General features: G+C 44.3%; 1 protein-coding gene and 1 pseudogene across 1 annotated transcript in view; one reads left to right on the forward strand and one right to left on the reverse strand.

Annotated features, from left to right (window-relative positions):
* Positions 1–2,456: 2,456 nt before the first annotated feature.
* LOC119279982 lies at positions 2,457–15,818 on the forward strand (annotated as a pseudogene).
* Positions 15,819–17,326: 1,508 nt separating this feature from the next.
* LOC119278419 (FHA domain-containing protein FHA2-like) overlaps positions 17,327–18,655 on the reverse strand; it is a 7,810-nt gene continuing 6,481 nt past the window's right edge. Inside the window, exon 4 of the mRNA XM_037559772.1 lies at positions 17,327–17,747. Within this exon, the coding sequence (XP_037415669.1) occupies positions 17,538–17,747 (210 nt within the window). The 3' untranslated portion in view covers positions 17,327–17,537. The remainder of the gene's footprint in view (positions 17,748–18,655) is intronic.

Here is an 18,655-nt window from a genome sequence, read left to right on the forward strand (position 1 = left end):
CATTGGTGGTGTGGGGGTTGCACGCCACCAACGTGGTTTTGGCACGTCACCAGTAGCATTTTTGTACTAGTGTTTATAATCGGTAGTCACTGTTAGACAAGTTTGACTACATGCTTTCTAGAGTTTCCCCTTTTATAAATAAATATAGCATTAGTTTTATCTATTTTTCTTTAGATCTAGCAATGGTATCCCCCATTCTTGAGTTTAGCTGTTCTATAATATCGCTCACATGTGCTTATTGTGACGTATAGTGTGAGTACACATACCTAGACCACATTATTCTGACATAATAAACAACAATCAATCTTCAAAAATTATAATCCTACAACAACCTATAGAATTCCTAAGATTTATAATCCAGCAAAGCAAACAATCTATAGAGATTTTTTCCACAATTATAATCTTACAATGTTCTTTTGAAAATTATTAAGTAATAATTCTTGTAGATCTATGTTAACATTGAAGATAAACCTCGTTGTATTGATCATGCTGAATTGAAGTGTTGACTGGAAATATATTTGTGGGTCGATTGTACATGACCTTAGATAAGTATGTGCCATTAAAGTTTGGAACATGTCTCTGTCGAGTGATCACCTATACTAAGTTGGTGGGTTGGTCATACATTATATCATGTTAGTACACCTTATCAATGGATTTGACTAATTTCACCTTCGTTCGTTTATGTCATGAAACCATAAGAAAGGAGCAAGTGAAGCATCTAGAAGTGCTTGCTTTCTCGCACACACAAAAAAATTCTTCATGGGAAAGCCTACTGAATGATTCGATTTGGACGTCGTAGAAAAGGTTATGTTGTTATCTACGTAGCGCTGCCCCATGACCCTTTCCCAAGGTACTAGGATTTTGTTTTAGGGACAAACAACGGTGTTCCGGATCAATGCTTTTGTTGTGACATGCTAAGTTTTCTCCCCTATATATAGCCAGTATATTGATGGGTCTTGAGGGAGTCCTGGATTAAGGGGTCCTCAGCTGTCCTGACTATGTGACATGGGCCAGACTGATGGGCTATGAAGATACAAGACAGTTTGTCCCGTGTCCGGATGGAACTCTCCTTGGCGTGGAAGGCAAGCTTGACGTTCGGATATGTAGATTCCTTTCTCTGTAACCAACTTTGTACAACCCTAGCACCCTACGGTGTCTATATAAGCCGGAGGGTTTAGTCCGTAGGGAAGAATCATAATCATACGGGCTAGACTTCTAGGGTTTTAGCCATTACGATCTCGTGGTAGATCAACTCTTGTAATAATCATATTCATCAAGATCAATCAACCAGGAAGTAGGGTATTACCTCCATAGAGAGGGCCCGAACCTGGGTAGAAATCGTGTCCCTCGTATCCTGTTACCATCGACCTTAGATGCATAGTTCGGGACCCCCTACCCGAGATCCGCCGGTTTTGACACCGACATTGGTGCTTTCATTGAGAGTTTTGCTGCGTCGTCACCAAAAGGTTCGATGGCTCCATAAATCATCTAAAACAATATAGTCCAGAGGGGAGATTTTCCTCCCCGGACAGATCTTCATATTTGGCAGCTTCACACTGCGGGCCAACTCGCTTGGCCATCTAGAGCAGATCGACAGCTACGCCCCTGGCCATCAGGTCAGGTTTGGAAGCTTGAATTACGTGGCCAATATCCGCGGAGACTTGATCTTCGATGGATTCGAGCCCATGACAGCCGCTCCCTACCACCACGATGAACACGACCTAAATCTTTCATCGGACCGTGCACAAGAGATAGCGCCGGTAACTGCTCCGACCCTAAATTCGGAGCAGATTGCACCATCCGAGGACAGGAAGCTCAACCCCGCCACGGAAGCCGCAGACTCAGCGGTGCTAGAGCCGCACACAGATCCAACCTCGAGCGGGGCCTGTGTCAACGGTACCTTGGATTCGTCTCTGGCCATAGGTCCTGAACCGCGTGCATCCGCGCCCATCGAACTTGGTCACGCGCTGATCATTGAGTTCAGCTGCGCGGACATCTTCCGGCACTCACCTTTAGGCGATGTGCCAAACTCATTAAAAGCCCTCTCCTTGTCAGGGGACTCTCAGCTGAACTATATCCGGCTTGAATTGGAAGCTGATGACAAAGAATTTCGCGTCCCACCGACCACCCACTTCATAGCCACTGTCGAAGACTTAACTGACACGCTCGATTACTGCTCCGGGGACATCGATGGTATGGACAACGATGTTGGAGAGGAGCAGGCACAAAAACAACCGCTCACAGGGCGGTGGACGACTACATCCTCATACGATGTATATATGGTGAACGCACTTAAAGAGAAGGAGGCCGACGACGATAATGATAAGCATGTCGACGAACCTCCCAAACGTCGGCGTCAGAAGCACCAATCTCGATCCGGCAAAGGAAAAGATAGCAACATTGTCACTGACGATGGTGATAATCCGTACTAAGCCAAGGACCCCGCAGTTCCAGCGATGGAGCAGGACGAGCGAGAGGACGGTGAACACAGTCCAGGGCAGCTGTTTGACCACAGCGATGCCGAAGATACCAATTATCAACCTGTCTCTAAAGAGGAGGTCAGCCTGGGCGATGACGAATTCATCGTCCCAGAAGAACCCTTAGAACAAGAACGCCTCCATCAGAGGCTTATTACCACCGCAAGGATCCTGAAGAAGCAGAAGCAGCGGCTCATAGCCGCACGGGATATGCTCAATGATAGATGGAATGAAGTGCTAGACGCTGAGGAAAAATATGGCTGCGATCGGCAAACAAAGGGCTATCCTAAGCGTAAACTGTTGTACGAATTCGATGACGAGGCTATTCCGCCTATACCGCCGAAGAACAATACCGCCAACAAGCCGGACCGACCACCTCGGGGACGAGACAGAGTGGCTAGTGATGTCTACTACACAACCTTCTTCTTGTAGACGTTGTTGGGCCTGCAAGTGCACAGGTTTGTAGGACAGTAGCAAATTTCCCTCAAGTGGATGACCTAAGGTTTATCAATCCGTAAGAGGCGTAGGATGAAGATGGTCTCTCTCAAGCAACCCTGCAACCAAATAACAAAGAGTCTCTTGTGTCCCCAACACACCCAATACAATGGTAAATTGTATAGGTGCACTAGTTCGGCGAAGAGATGAAGATACAAGTGCAAAATAGATAGTAGCTATAGGTTTTTGTAATCTGAAATTATAAAAACAGCAAGGTAGCGAGCAATAAAAGTGAGCGTAAACAGTATTGCAATGATAGGAAACAAGGCCTAGGGTTCATACTTTCACTAGTGCAAGTTCTCTCAACAATAATAACATAGATAGATCATATAACAAGCCCTCAACATGCAACAAAGAGTCATTCCAAAGCCACTAATAGCGGAGAAGAAACGTAGAGATTACGGTAGGGTATGAAACCACCTCAAAGTTATTCTTTCGGATAAATCTATAAAAGAGTTTGTACTAGAATAACACCTTAAGACACAAATCAACCAAAACCCTAATGTCACCTAGATAATCCATTATCACCTCAAGTATCCGTGGGCATGATTATACGATATGCGTCACACAATGTCAGATTCATCCAACCAACATAAAAGTACTTCAAAGAGTGCCCCAAAGCTACTACCGGAGAGTCAAGAACGTGTGCCAACCCCTATGCATAGGTTCCCAATGTCACGAAACCCACAAGTTGATCACCAAAACATACATCAAGTGGATCAATAGAATAACCCATTGTCACCACGGTTATCCCATGCAAGACATACATCAAGTGTTCTCATAAAAGACTCAATCCGATAAAATAACTTAAAAGGGGAAACTCAATTCATCATAAGAGAGTAGAGGGGGAGAAACATCATAAGATCCAACTACAATAGCAAAGCTCGGGATACATCAAGATCATGCCATAGAGGGAACACGAGAGAGAACATGAGAGAGAGAGATCAAACACATAGCTACTGGTATATACCCTCAGCCCCGATGGTGAACTACTCCCTCCTCATCATGGATAGTGCCGGGATGATGAAGATGGCCATCGGTGATGGGATCCCCCTCCGGCAGGGTGCCGGAATGGGCTCCCAAGAGGTTTTTGGTGGCTACAGAGGCTTACGGCGGCGGAACTCCTGATCTATCTTCTGTTGTGGAAGTTTTAGGGTACGTAGGTATATATGGGTGAAAGAAGTACGTCGGTGGACCGAAGGGGGGCCACGAGGCAGGGGGCGCGCCCCAGGGGGGTGGGCGCGCCCCCACCCTCGTGGGCACCTCCCTTCTTCCGTAACGTGCACTCCAAGTCCATCGGGTGGCTTTCCTTCCAAAAATAACTTCTCCAGTTGATTTCGTTCCGTTTTGACTCCGTCTGATATTCCTTTTCCTCGAAACACTGAAATAGGCATAAAACAACAAATCTGGGCTGGGCCTCCGGTTAATAGGTTAGTCCCAAAAATAATATATAAGTGGAAAATAAAGCCCAATATTGCCTGAAACAGTAGATAATATAGCATGGAGCAATCAAAAATTATAGATACGTTGGAGACATATCAGGTAGCAAGGGCGTGCACAAGCCCGCACCCCCTCCCCGTAAAGGAAGGGAGGCCGTGGCTCAGGGCCAGAAAAATGATATACGTGAGGACCTAAACAAAAAGGCTGGCAAGACCAGATCCATTTACGCATCCAGGGACCATGCCCCCACACGGGACCGTGGTTATCAAACCAAATATGCCGGTAATATACCAGTTCGGAACCAATACCAAACATCACAACCGTCGGACTTACGCCATGGTGTAACCAAATACAGGGGTGCCATACACCCCCTGTGCTTCACCGATGAGGTGCTGGATCACGAATTCCCAAAAGGTTTTAAACCCATAAATATCGAAGCATACGATGGAACGACGTATCATGTTGTCTAGATAGAAGACTTTATTCTTCACATCCACATGGCTCGTGGAGATGATCTCCACTCCATCCCATACTTACCCCTCAAGCTGAAAGGACCAGCTTGGCACTGGCCGAAAAGCCTCCTAGAATACTCTATTAGAAGTTGGGAAGAACTCGAGGATGCTTTTCGGGCCAATTTTCAAAGGACCTATGTCCGGCCCCCGGACGCTGACGATCTAAGTGACATAATTCAACAGCCTGGGGAATCAACCCATAAGCTTTGGAATCAGTTTCTCACCAAGAACAACCAAATTGTCGATTGCCCAGACGTCGAAGCCTTAGCAGTCTTCAAACACAGTGTCCGGGATGAACGGCTAGCTAGACACCTCGGCCAGGAAAAGCCAAGGACAATGGCAAACCTAACTACACTCATGACCCGGTTTTGCACGGGTGAGGACAGCTGGTTAGCCCGTAGCAGCACCGGCGAGCCTGGCACATCCGAAGTCAGGGATGGCAATGGAAAGCCACGAAGTAACAAAAACAAATGTCGAAACAATGTTGGAAGCCCAAATGATACAGCGGTAAATGCCGGATTCAGTGGCCCCAGACCCGGTCAACAGAAGAAACCATTTAAAGGCAACAAAGATGGTCCATCCAGCCTGGACAAAATATTAGACAGGCCCTGCCAAATCCATGGCACCCCTGCTAAACCTGCGAACCATACCAACCATAGTTGTTGGGTCTTCAAGCAGGCCGGCAAACTCACCGCCGAACATAAGGGGAGGGACCTCAGAGCGAAGATGAGGATGAATATCGCCAGCCGAACACGGGGGACAAAAGAAATTTCCACCGGAGATCAAAACAGTGAACATGATCTATGTCACTCATATCCCAAAGAGGGAGCGCAAGCGCGCACTCCGAGATGTCTATGCCATTGAACCTGTTGCCCCCAAATTCAACCCATGGTCGGCCTGTCCGATCACCTTTGATCACAGGGATCATCCGACTAGTATCCGTCACGGGGGTTCGGCTGCCCTAGTGCTCGATTCAATAATCGACGGATACCATATCACTCGAGTCCTTATGGACGGCGGCAGCAGCCTCAACCTGATATATCATGACACTGTCCGCAAGTTGGGGGTAGACCCGTCAAGAATCAAGCCAAGCAGCATAACCTTTAAAGGAGTTATACCAGGCGTAGAGGCCCACTGCACGGGCTCTTCAACATTGGAGGTCGTATTCGGCTCTCCCGATAATTTTCGAAGCGAAGAACTAATATTCGACATAGCTCCGTTCCGAAGCGGCTATCATGCACTTCTCGGAAGAACGACCTTCGCCCGCTTTAACGCAGTCCCGCATTATGCTTATTTAAAGCTCAAAATGCCTAGACCACGTGGCATCATTACTATCAATGGAAATATGGAGCGCTCTCTCCGTACGGGGGAGCACACCGCGGCCCTAGCAGCCGAAGTCCAAAACGGCCTATTCAAGCCGAACAGTTCATCGGTCGTTAAGACCGCGGACACAGCTAAACGTGTCCGGTGTACGCCTCAGTGCGGCAGCTCAGATGAACCTGAGCTCGATTAGAAGTTATGCCCCCATCGACTACCGCATAAGGTGATAGCATGCGTGCCTCGTGTACACAAGTATATCTTTGAAATTCCTTGGGCGACGCTGGGGCACACTGCATGCAAATAGTCCATAGTTCGGCTCCACCCTATTCAGACTCTAAAGTTACCTTTCAAGGTTCATTAAAACGAACCAACTTTGTTTATGGCAACACCGGATTCTTTTTCTCGGTTTTTTTCCTTTTCTTCTTTTTTACATATGGCCATCACACTCCCCCTTCAAGGACACTTCATAAAGGAGAAAACGACGCAGACGTGTAGCAAGGCCCCGCATTAAGGTTTCTTTTTAGATTAAGACCCTGTGTAAACCTTTTTATCTCTTTTTGTTTTATACTTTTCTGGCATGTAAAATGTCCAAGGAAGCTATCGGCATTATCTGTAAGTATACGGCTCACCGTACTAAAAAGTGGATACTATAGAAGTAGCTTGGTCCATATTGTGTTTGGAGTTTTATTCTCTCACCACCTGCGTTCTTTCCCCATGTCAGATTGCCACACGTGCCTTGATACCAGGGTCCATTACCAGGGGCTATATTCGGCCTGGTATATATAGAAAAGTCCAAACACCTATAGGGAGTGTTTGACATCGCGAGTTTGGCCTTATATGCATCAGCTTCGAATCATGTCTTTGGTCAATAGTTGGGTTGCCCGGCTCCTGTGCTTACTACCTTACGTTCCGTTCTATCGGCTAGGGTAGTAAAGGGAGAACTACTGCGATTGTGTCCTGGTTCGTCCGAATGAGCACCTCAGTAGAGAAAGTCAAAAACTGACTGTCATGATGCGGTAAAAGCTGGTCAGCCACTCGATGACTCACCAGAATCTTCGCGATTCCTTCCGTATTACACGAAGGACCGTTCTTCTTGTCACTTATGTCTATGCACCGTATTCGGATAACCGCATACATACCAGGGGCTATATCGTAGACCCACCGTCAAACTCCTATGGCTAAGTGAAAGTGTTAAAGCCCTATAGTCCGATTGCCTGGTTCGCCGCATTGACACCTTCTTCATGGACCAAGACGTTGGGTCAAGAGTGATCAAGTGCTTTTCCGAACACCCCCGCGTTATATGCGAGGGGGCAGAAGCCAACGACTGGCAAACTTTCAGATTATACAAAAAACGGCGACACAGGAGGCACCAAAAACTTTTTAGGCAAAATTATAAAAACATGGCCTTAAAAATCTCATAATATTGTTTCTACAATTTCGAACCACCTCACTCGAACATTATATCTTTCGAACATTATATCTGGCGTGTGATGGTCCTTGCCCTCAGGTGGACTTTTCGCTGCAATATCGGTGGCCTTCATCTTTGTCCAGTACGTCTTGACGCGGGCAAAGGCCATCCGTGCACCTTCTATGCACGTTGACCGCTTCACAGTGTCGATACGCGGCACCGCATAGACAAGTTGCCGCACCAAACCGAAATAACTATTCAGAATCAGTTTAGTCGGCCACAACCGGACTACGACGTCCTTCATGGCAGATCCGGATAGCTTGTGGAGCTCGGCCCACAAGGCCATCTGTTTGTTCAGCAACAATGGACGCTTTGGCATGCTGAATTGCGACCAGAACAACTTTTCCGTCGCATGTCCTTCTTATGCTTGGAAAAACTGCGTCGCATCGGAGACACTCTTCGCCAGGTCCAATAATGTGTCTGGAGAACTCCACATCTGATTAAGCGGGGCATACTTCGGATCACCAAATTTAGCTTGCAATAAGAAGGGCTTACCAGCCGCGATCTCCCAAGCTTGTCGGATCTCCTCCCGAGTCGCTCTAGACTCGAACTGTGCTTCCCGCGCCTCTTGTAAGGCCTTTTGGTTTTGTTATATCTCTCAAGAAGGTCACATCGGCTAGCGGCATCGTTTAGCTCAAGCTCCATAGTAGATATTCTCTCCTCGCACTGGCACCGAGCAGCCTGTTCGGCCTTTAATACAGTAGTTACCTTTTCGGCAGCCGCATTGCTCATCCTGGCTTGTTCTTTGGCCCGGATAAGCTCAGCTCGAAGGGTCTCAACTACGGTGGCACTATCTGCAGTTATGCATATCTCAGTATACAATTCTCAGCATCATGCTCATATCATAATACTTGCATATACTGAGTGCCCCAAATAGTTACTTCATCGAACCGCCTGTTCATAAGCATGATGTCATCATCCGCCACATTAACTTTCTGCTTCAGATGTGCAATCTCTGTAGCTTGGGCAGTCGGCACGCATGTAACAGCCTGTGTTTCAATTAGTCAGATCATTTCTTGGGCATATATTTCTTGATCCTTTGATCGCCTCCCTTTGGACGCCAACCAGAGTCTCAGGGGCTACTATCTATACACAGGCGCATTTTGCATTTATAGCATAATAAAATATATTACATTACGTACCTCAAAGCCTCTTAGCAGGCTCGTAAAGGCTTCGTTCAATCCGCTTTTCACGGACAGAACCCTCTCAACCACCGTACCCATTAAGGCACGACGTTCCTCTGAGACGGGCACATGCCGCAATATGTCTGTCAATGTATCAGGCGCCTCCGGATCCGGAGCAGATTGCGCCGTCCCTTGGGGATCGGGTAGTCCAGGACCTTTATTGTTGGTCCCTGTAGGGGCCGCACACTCCGGACCCTGGACGGCCGAAGTGTCGCCTTCAGGCCCAGTCTTCACTGTCCCTCGCACTTCTTGTTGATCGGGAGAGATCCTCTGGGACAACACCTCGGCGTCGTCTGCCTTATCGGGCGGGGAGATCTATGGAGGCGTCTCGCTCTCCATCATCTCCGGAAGAAGATCCCCCAAGGAGGAGGACTGTTGAGGAAGGCTGCGTGCCATATTGAAACCTGGGCTCTCACTTGCTCAATTTAACATGAGGAAAAATACTTATTATGTTTCCGCGTCACTTTTCTCAGCTTAAGGAAAATCATGTGTTCTACGTCCCATTTCCATGTGACCGCTCGAGTATCGCCTACTCATGGGTGGTCTACCCCTCAAAATAGTGGGGAAGAGAGATAGTTCATATTCGACGCTAAACATCATATTATTCCTATTATCACAATTTTCTGGCCAAGATACTACTCAAGTATCACCACATCTAACAAAATGGGACTTTTCATTGTTATGCGCTTCGGACGACCAAGTTCTGCAACATGCTCGTGTACTGCAGGTAGCTATGTGGCATGAGTTATGCCTCTACCAAGAGAAACTTAATAATACAGAATGTTACTAGCTAGAACAACTCGAGATCAATCAAACATGACTGTATGGCCAAGGAACGACACTCGATTGTTGTCGTGTTGGGAAGGGACTTTTCATCTCCATAAACTCCGGACGACCAGGTTCCATAGGACGCTTATAAACCGCTTGTAGCTATGTGCCTTAAAGTACATCTCTACCAAGGGTTAAGTACTGATTCAGCAAGTTGCTAGATAGACTCGCTCAAGACCAATCAAACGTTAAGTAGTATACATCTTTCTTCTCTTGCTAACAGTGAGTGTATGTCTTATTTTGTCAATGGCTCATGAAATTGATTAGAAAGTAAGACTTCACATAATTAGTTCTCATGTATGGTGATCATCTTATACACATCTCAGTAATGACACGTGTATATGAACCTTTTTGAACCACAAAAGGTTTGGTTTCCATTTGGGTTGTAGATTGTTATCTTGATTTTTTTGATTTCCTAAAAGAGTTTTGGTCTAACAGTTTTTCTTGGAAGAAGACAGAAAATAAAAGAAAGAATAAAATATGAAAGAAAAACAACTCTTGAATGGAAATTGAAAAGAAATGTAGCCCCAGTTCCTTTGGAAATGGTAAGATCTTTGGTGCAAGAAGAAGGGGCGACCCATATCATCTCGACTTGGTTCTGCTTCCCCTCTTTTTTGGGCATGATCCCTATCTTCTACCTTGTAATCTACATGAAATGAAGATTGCATCATGTATGCCCAAAATAAGGGTTACTGCTTTGTTATCATGTTTCCATGTGAGGATGGTAAGATAGTGAAACATGGTGTAATAGTTTTTTAGGGAGTGTGGCTTTTCTTGCTCGCACACAATAGAAAAATCATTGGAGAACAAAGTTATGTGTAGTAGGGTATTTGATACCCATGTTTTACTTGTTAAGTGTGGAAGTACGAATTTCTTTTCTCATCGTTCGCCTTCAATATTTATTGATGTGTGCTTAACTAATGTCACAGGGTTGGAGGAACGGTAATGATGACCGTGATAAGGGGAAAAGTATTGTTGAGCCTGAACCCTCATGGTCTCCGGACTTTAGGAACTTAGACGCTCCTGGCTCGTCCATGCTGGTACCTCAGGTAGTAATAAACTGATTTTGTATTTAAATACAAGAGCTAGCCATGACTTGTTTTATTAAGATCGTAGTGTGATATCTGCATGGGAATACAGAAAAGAGGAAAGATATAATGTTTGTTATTGGTATGTCCAATTGTGTTTCTGAGTCAAATAGAATGGGCCATGGTTGACTTACTTGTAGTTACGATGATCTAATGGTTATGCTTTGTTGATGAAGTAGGGTAGTATATTAATGGCCTGATTTTTTGCTTTCATGTCTGATTTTAATTCTAGCGTGGCTATCTTTTCTCCATTTAACCTATCAAGTGGTTTTAGTACATAATAGATCTAAAATGGTTGACTATGTGCTTCCCATGATGACACACTGGAACTCCTTTGAACAAACATGGAATGTAACACATCAATAGTCTTTAATAAGGAATTATGCGCTTTAGTTTATGTTATACTAATCCATCTATATCGTCCAGATTTCTTACTTATCTGGCACTTCGCCTCATGCATTTGAGTTATATATTAATTTAGATTGCAGATTACCTTGTTTATCCATTGGTGCAAGCATCATCAAGTTGTACTGCACTAGTACATGTTTGGTTAGTAATCATACTCTAGGTCATAATAGGCAAACTTGGTTAACCTGATCATCTTTTTGGAATTACCAACCTATCATACCCCTCCCATAAAATAGCCATGTTACGCATAATGTTTTCAACTAGATAGAGAACTATCGTTCCTAGAAAGCTAGCACAATTCATTTAATTAGGCATCCTTGTAACTTCAAGCTATACTATTTCTAATTTTATTGGTGTACACTTTTACCACTTTCGCTTATTGTCTTGATGCGACAATGCCGGAGGGAATTTTTTCCAATAGAAAATATGGTCTTTTCTTCTTGATTTTTATGTGTTCTAAACTCTAAAATCGGATTGCTATACTGGTTTCACGCTAGAGATTCCAATTGCGATATCTTGTGATTCATGTGATAGTGCATGGTAGAATTATTGTTCTTCTCTACAATTGCTTTGCTCATGGTTTGCTTTCAATATTGATTCATGTCTGCTTAACTAAGAGGTGTGATTGTGATGATCATGATAAGGGGAGAAGTGATGGTGAGGCTGAACCCTCATGGGCTCCGGAGTTGAGGAACTTAGATGCTCCTTGCCCATCCTTGCTGGTACGTCATGTAGTAATTGATTGTATATTTAAGTACAAGAGCTAGCCATGCATTGTTGTTATTAAGATCATAGTGTTATGTTTGTTTGTCCAACTATCTAAAGGGTTCTAATGGATGGGCTATCGGGGAAGCGCCATCTACTACTTTAATCGAGAGATATGTGGCAATGGGTTTTCAAACGGAAATGGTCGTGATGAGCATCAAGGAGATTGGTAATACTGAAAGTAACCAATTTCATTTAATTTTTGTTCTTTGTGTTTGCATCATCTGTCTAATCGAGGCTTTTGGTTTTGTTTTCAGGGTATAGTGACGAAAATGCATTACTTGAACTACTTTTAACATACAAGGTACGTGTCCATGGATGTTATTACTAACTTTATCCAATGATGCCCTTTCTACATCATAGCAAGGATCATATGTTAGGATTGGTGATGACAAATGCAGGCACTAGGTGATGAAGATGCATTGGGTAACTGCTCTACTTCTGGCTGCGCCCCCCTTAGAGTTGAACATGGTGATGATCTTGATTTTGAGAGCTCAAATGGTGATGACGATGCTAGTGATACACAGCCCAGCTCTGGTGATTGTGGTGATGAGGTAGATGATTCATTGTCTTTAGTTCAGTAGCTAAGAATTCTTTGACCATATGTATGATGATATGTGAATTCTTTGTCATGCATACCTTGCGCACCCCTTTATGTAATGTTCGAGCTTTGTTTGTTTTGCTCCTAGCTTTTCGTGATAGTAGAGTTGCGTTGTTAAGTTTGAGCACCTGATTTTTTTTTACATAAAATTCTCATAATGTTAAAGTTTTATTGTGTAAGAGTTAATATAGGATGTGAGGTTGACTACCGTTAGACCAATGCCTTCTTCAAAGTAATCAAACAGGCTGAGAAGGAGTAGAAACTGAGTATATTGTTGTGTTGCTTGCTTCTAATCTTGATGAATTAGAAAATTTATTTCTGTTATAAACCAATCTTTTTTTCTTCAGTTCCTATGTATTTGAATATTAGTCACAAGACATATGACTTGAGGAGTTATGATGCTACGAGAAAATCATACTGCAGGTGGTGTAAACAAGAGACGATATACACATGCCACATGAGCTTTAACTTGAAGAAATCAAATTTTACACAAGAACTATGCCCTTTGATTTATTTTGTAGTGCAAGATACAGTGTAAAATCGGACTGAGCAGGGAAGAGTTCAGAACAAGTATAAGCTAAACCTGAATGCTGAATACTAAATAAAGAAGCAAGAATATATATAGGTTGGCCTAAATAATTCTGTCGTAAAGTTGTGCTGTGATCCAGCTCATCACTTTTCCGTAGAATCAAAGGAGGTTGGAAACTAGCATATGGGTTAGGAAGAACAAGGTATTCTTCTTTTGACTTTCAGTTACACAAATTAAAATAATACTGGAGAACATCACATATATACTGCACTAGTTGCATCAAAGTTCCCACCAAGACAAATCTGAAGATTAACATATACCTGTTAGCTGCGAAAAATGAGGGTGTCAATACCTAGATGTTCAGAGAGAAATGGATACATTAAGTCACTAATTTAGAAATCTCAGAATGTACTATATGAAATGACAGCTGAATTTCGTATTAGTTACGCAAATAAAATTTGTAAAAAGAATATTGTATGGTCCATCCTATTCATGGCGAGATATATGTAATAACAAGTAGGGAAAGTGTAGAGTGTTTGATGTTTATTACACCTGCTTGGGAAAAAAGATATATCTTGATTGCTAGTAAGCGATGAACTTGAAATAGGATGGATGGGAACACCATCATGTTCTCCTGTAGATACATACATTTACCTCGTCATCCATCGATCTGTCTTTGACTTTCTATCATGAAAGCAGCATGAAGAGACCAGAGAACTGTGTTTCACCACTATTATATGCATCCTGCACATAGTGCCATTATGTGAAACAACAAAGTTAGACTATGCACCTTTAGTTTATTCCAGTCTAGACCTTCATATTGCTAGTGTAGGTAGTAGTTTCAAGCGTAAAATGATGTGCATTCGGGTCATGCAAATAGTAACTCTTTTATTAACATGACTTTCAAGCAGCAGCGGAGAATAAGAAATTGAGTTCCTAAATTATTTCATTGATTTATCCTGATCACTTTTTTCTTGTTTCTTGGGTAGTCTGTGCTATACATTTCTTGATCATTTATTAGTTTTAGGGTCCCCTTCTTTTCTATGGCCGCATATGTGTTTCTATGCAGTTGTATTTTCCTTATCAACGTTCACTTAGTTGGCATTAAGAAGTCAGTAACATATAGAAAACGTTTTCTAATCTTAGTTTTTCTTATCCTTTTATGAAGAATTTTATACGAAAGATGTCAGAGAAGGACAAGAAGATCAACCCATTAGTAGATATGGGCTTTTCTGAAAATGACGCAAATATGGCTATTACAAGATGTGGTATGAGTCTTTTTTAAATTGTTGCCATGATGTTCATTTTCCCATTGGAAAAGGCACCTTATGGTATATATTTCTGTGTAAATTTTCCTAGGTATGGATGCTGATCTCTCTGTATTGGTTGATTCGATTAGTGCGTCACTGGTTGCAGGAGATTTTGACTTATCTAATCATCAGGTACATTGTGGTTTGATGTACATTTGAATAGGAAAATGCTTGATCTCTTTGATTTAGTTTGATGTAAGGACACTGCAATATGTGTACATTTCGCAGGTTATGAATAGATGCTCTGACTCCTTTAGAGGGACAAAGAAAATAAGATTGATGGAAGATAGAAAGAAAAAGAGGAAACGGTATGGAGGTACAGCACATGGCAATCAAATCTTCTTGGATGGCAGCCATTATGAACATATGCCTCCCCCAAATCCAATGGTTGGATTTAGCCTGCCCAATTATAGCCAACTACCAGTGGACAGAAAAATTCCTAAAAAAGCTATCGGGCGACCTTTTTTCTACTACGAAAATGTGGCCCAAGCTCTCACAGGTGTATGGGCGACCATTTCAAGTTCTCTGTATGGCATTCAGCCTGAGTTTGTGGACTCGAAGCATTTGTGTGCAGCTGCAAGGAAAAGAGGCTACATCCACAATTTGCCTATTGAGAACAGAGCACCTATTCTTCCTCTGCCTCCAAAGACGATACTTGAGGCATTCCCTCGGTACAAGAAGTGGTGGCCTTCCTGGGACACGAGAACACAGTTCAACTGCTTGCGAACAAGTGTGGCATGTCAACAGCTGACAGGAAGCATTGGTGCTCTTGCAAGAACAGGGAATCCACCGCCTCGAAATATTCAAAAAGATATCATCAAACAGTGCAAAGTGTACAATCTTGTCTGGATAGGAAAGAACAAAGTGCTGCATTGGAGCCTGAAGAGATTGAATATCTACTAGGTTTCCCGAAGGACCATACAAGGGGACTCGCCATCACAAATAGATAAAATCTCTCGGCAACTCATTTCAAGTTGATACTGTTGCTTACCACTTGTCAGTACTGAGGGGCATGTTTCGCAATGGAGTTACTGTGTTGTCCTTATTCACTGGTATTGGAGGAGGAGAGGTAGCTTTGCATAGGTTGGGGATCCACATGAGGACAGTGGTTTCTGTTGAGATAGACAAAACTAGTAAGAGGATTTTCAGGGGTTGGTGGGATCAGACTCAAACAGGCACGTTGATTGAGTTTGATGACGTGAAATCTCTTACTGATGCTAAAGTTGCATCACTGGTTACTAGATTTGGCGGTTTCGACTTGGTGATTGGGGGCAGCCCATGTAACAATCTTGCTGGGTGCAACAGATACAGCCGTGATGGCTTGGAAGGCAAGGAATCTGTTTTGTTCTACGAGTACCCCAAAATCTTGGAGGCCGTCAAGGACGCTATGTAGAGGATGTAGCCTAATCATTACAATACGTATTGTATCATTTAATGCTTTATATCTAGGAGGGGTTTTATTTAATGCTTTATACCTAGGAGGATGTAGCCTTACGTGTGTTTAAACGTTGAGTTGATGTCGAGGGGTTTTATTTGAGAGAAATGTCATATTGACATTTAGCCAGACAATGTTTATGGTTGCTAAGTGATTTATATCTTGCTCGTGTTTATTTGGGAAAAGACTATTCTTGGTCCCCTCAACTATTTCAGAGCCTAATTTTGTACAGGCAGGGAGTACATTTAGTTTTACGCATTCCCTTATTTCTAGTTTGTAGAAAAATGCCTTAGTGCTGGTTGCTCCAAATTCTGTTCAGCGGGCTCTTTTCGCCAACAGAATTTGTACATATGAGCATCCCTTAGTGCTGGTTGCTCCAAATTCTGCAAACGGTGAGTCTCCCTCTCTTCGGATATTCACTCAGATTTGTTCCCCCAGAGTTGGTTGTTCATATACTCACTGCTTCATTAGGTCAGAGGCTTGTGTCTATCTATTGATGGAAGATTCATTCAAGTTCTGAACTGCACTTTGATTTATTTGCAAACATGTCTCTTGGATGCATTCCGCTTTTCGCGTAGAGGTAGCAGAATAAACAAATTGTTTTCATCATTTCTGCATACGCTGCATCTGAACAAAATTTGCTAGCTACGGAGCGGAGTTTCTGTTGCTGACATATGTCTCGGAGACTACATCCAGCGGCAGTCAAGGATTTAAGATGCGCAAATTCTGGCTTTCCTATCTCCACTGTAATGTTCTGCATTTTCTCTTCAGATTGTCATTCTGAATCAGTCGAAACAAAATATCTTGCCGCGAATTGTGGTTCCTCCTCCTTGGAAGCCTCCTGATCCTCGTTGCTTTCCATGATTGCCTCCCAAATATGCCGTAGGACGAACCATGATTTGCCTCCCAAATCAGCACAATGAACCTGGAAGTTGCATTGCTCCCCCTCCTCTTTGGGAGCCTCCTGATCCTCCTTGCTTTGACCGCAGAAGCTTCGGCTTTGCTGTGAGTGAGTATGAAGATGAGCCATGCCATCATGTATTATTATGCCTATTCTCCAGCAAATGGATGACCGATTGGTTCTCTTTTATATTCTTTTCTTCTACAAAAGAGGTGCCCGTATGGCAGCTCATATTACCGCAAAACTTGCTTCTCAAACGGAAGACTTGCCCCTGCTTATTAACAAATTCAAACTGATCCAGACTATTAGGATCCTTTCTGCACTTCTGCTTTCTATTTCATTCATGTAAGATTGCATCCAACATGACTGTAACCATGTTGATTTGACAATATAAGCTCGTTGCTCTCAAAAACCATAATTTACTCCATGGCTGCTGCTGCTGCTGCTGGGAGCCATTGCAGCATTGTGCAACCGCCTCGCTGCGATAGGCGGCTGTGTCGGGCGATAAGGACATGCTAAGTTCTGTAGTTCAAAGAGGCAACATCAAGACTGAAAAGATACGAACTGAATATACCACTTAAAAGTCAAAGTTTCCACACAACATTCTCAACACTACAGAGCTAAGTCAGAGAAACTCAGGATACAGTGGCTCCATCAAACTGATGCTCTCTTATAGACAAATCAGGACACCACTCGGCCTTCTGGATACTGCACTACAGGTGCGCAACGAAACGCAAGAAAAGCTTAGAATCAGCCTTGCTGCTCTGTGGTTCCGCCTAGGAGAGCAAGGAAACCAGCGAGACAAACTCCGAGATCTCCCTGCCCTTCCATTTCGTGTTGATGACGAAGTGCTCCGGGTGCTTCCTGAGCAGCTCCAGCAGTCCAAACCATGGCCTCCCCTTGGCTATAATCGGCGACCAGTCCTCCCAGGTCAGGTACTTCCGCACTCTGCTGTGGTGCCACACGTTGCCAAACCGGCCCACAAGCTGCGAGTAGACAAACAAGTATAAGACTTTGCATGTACAATGATTACAAATGTGTAAAAATAGTCTTCTAATGCTTCATTGCTAAGCTTAAAATAGGTAATCTGAATTTACAAAAAATAATAATAATGCTTAAAATAGTGTTGTGACTAGGGCTGGACACGAGCCGAGCCGAGCCGAGCTTGATCCGAGCCTGCCTTTGACTCGCCATGAACGAGCTAAGCTCAGCTCGGCTCGCTGGTCGAACGAGCCTGGTTTTGGAGGCTCGGCTCGTCTTGCCTCTGGCTCGGTTCAGGCCGAGCGGCTCGTGGGTGCCCTGCTGTATTTTTTTTTTGAACGGAAGTGCCCTGCTGTATGGGTGCGCGGCGATGCAGTGTGCCAGTGCTGCAGTGCATGCGTGCGTGAGTCAGCTGGTGCTAGTTCATGCGTGAAGTGTGCGTGCTAGCCGTCGGTGAGTGCATGCACGCCGCCGGAGGGAGCCATGGAAGTCATACCTGCTTGTGCTTGGGGCGGCCACACTAGGGACTGCCGCGAGCTTGGCGATGAACCTCGGGAGCGACGAACGGCGACGTCCGACGCGGCGCCGAACGGGCACGTCTGCCGGCGGTGCCGAGAGAACGCCGTCCTACATCGGGCACGGCAAGGAGGACGACGAGTTCATCAGGTCATGGAGAGAGCGGCGGCGCGGCGGAGGAATTTGTGGGTCAGAGCTCGCTAGGGTTAGTCGGGGGTGCTTCGTAGTGGGCTTGGGCTGTTCCGTAGGCTGCTTAGTGTATACACTGGGCTGCAAAATTTCAAAAAAAAAAAGAAATCTGGGCCGCCAAACGGGCCACCGAGCTGGACCGAGCGGAAACTGGCTCGGCTCGGTCGCCAAACGAGTCGAATATTCACAGCTCGGCTCGGCCTATTTC

This window comes from Triticum dicoccoides, chromosome 3B (assembly GCF_002162155.2).
Source record: "Triticum dicoccoides isolate Atlit2015 ecotype Zavitan chromosome 3B, WEW_v2.0, whole genome shotgun sequence".
Taxonomy (NCBI): domain Eukaryota; kingdom Viridiplantae; phylum Streptophyta; class Magnoliopsida; order Poales; family Poaceae; genus Triticum; species Triticum dicoccoides.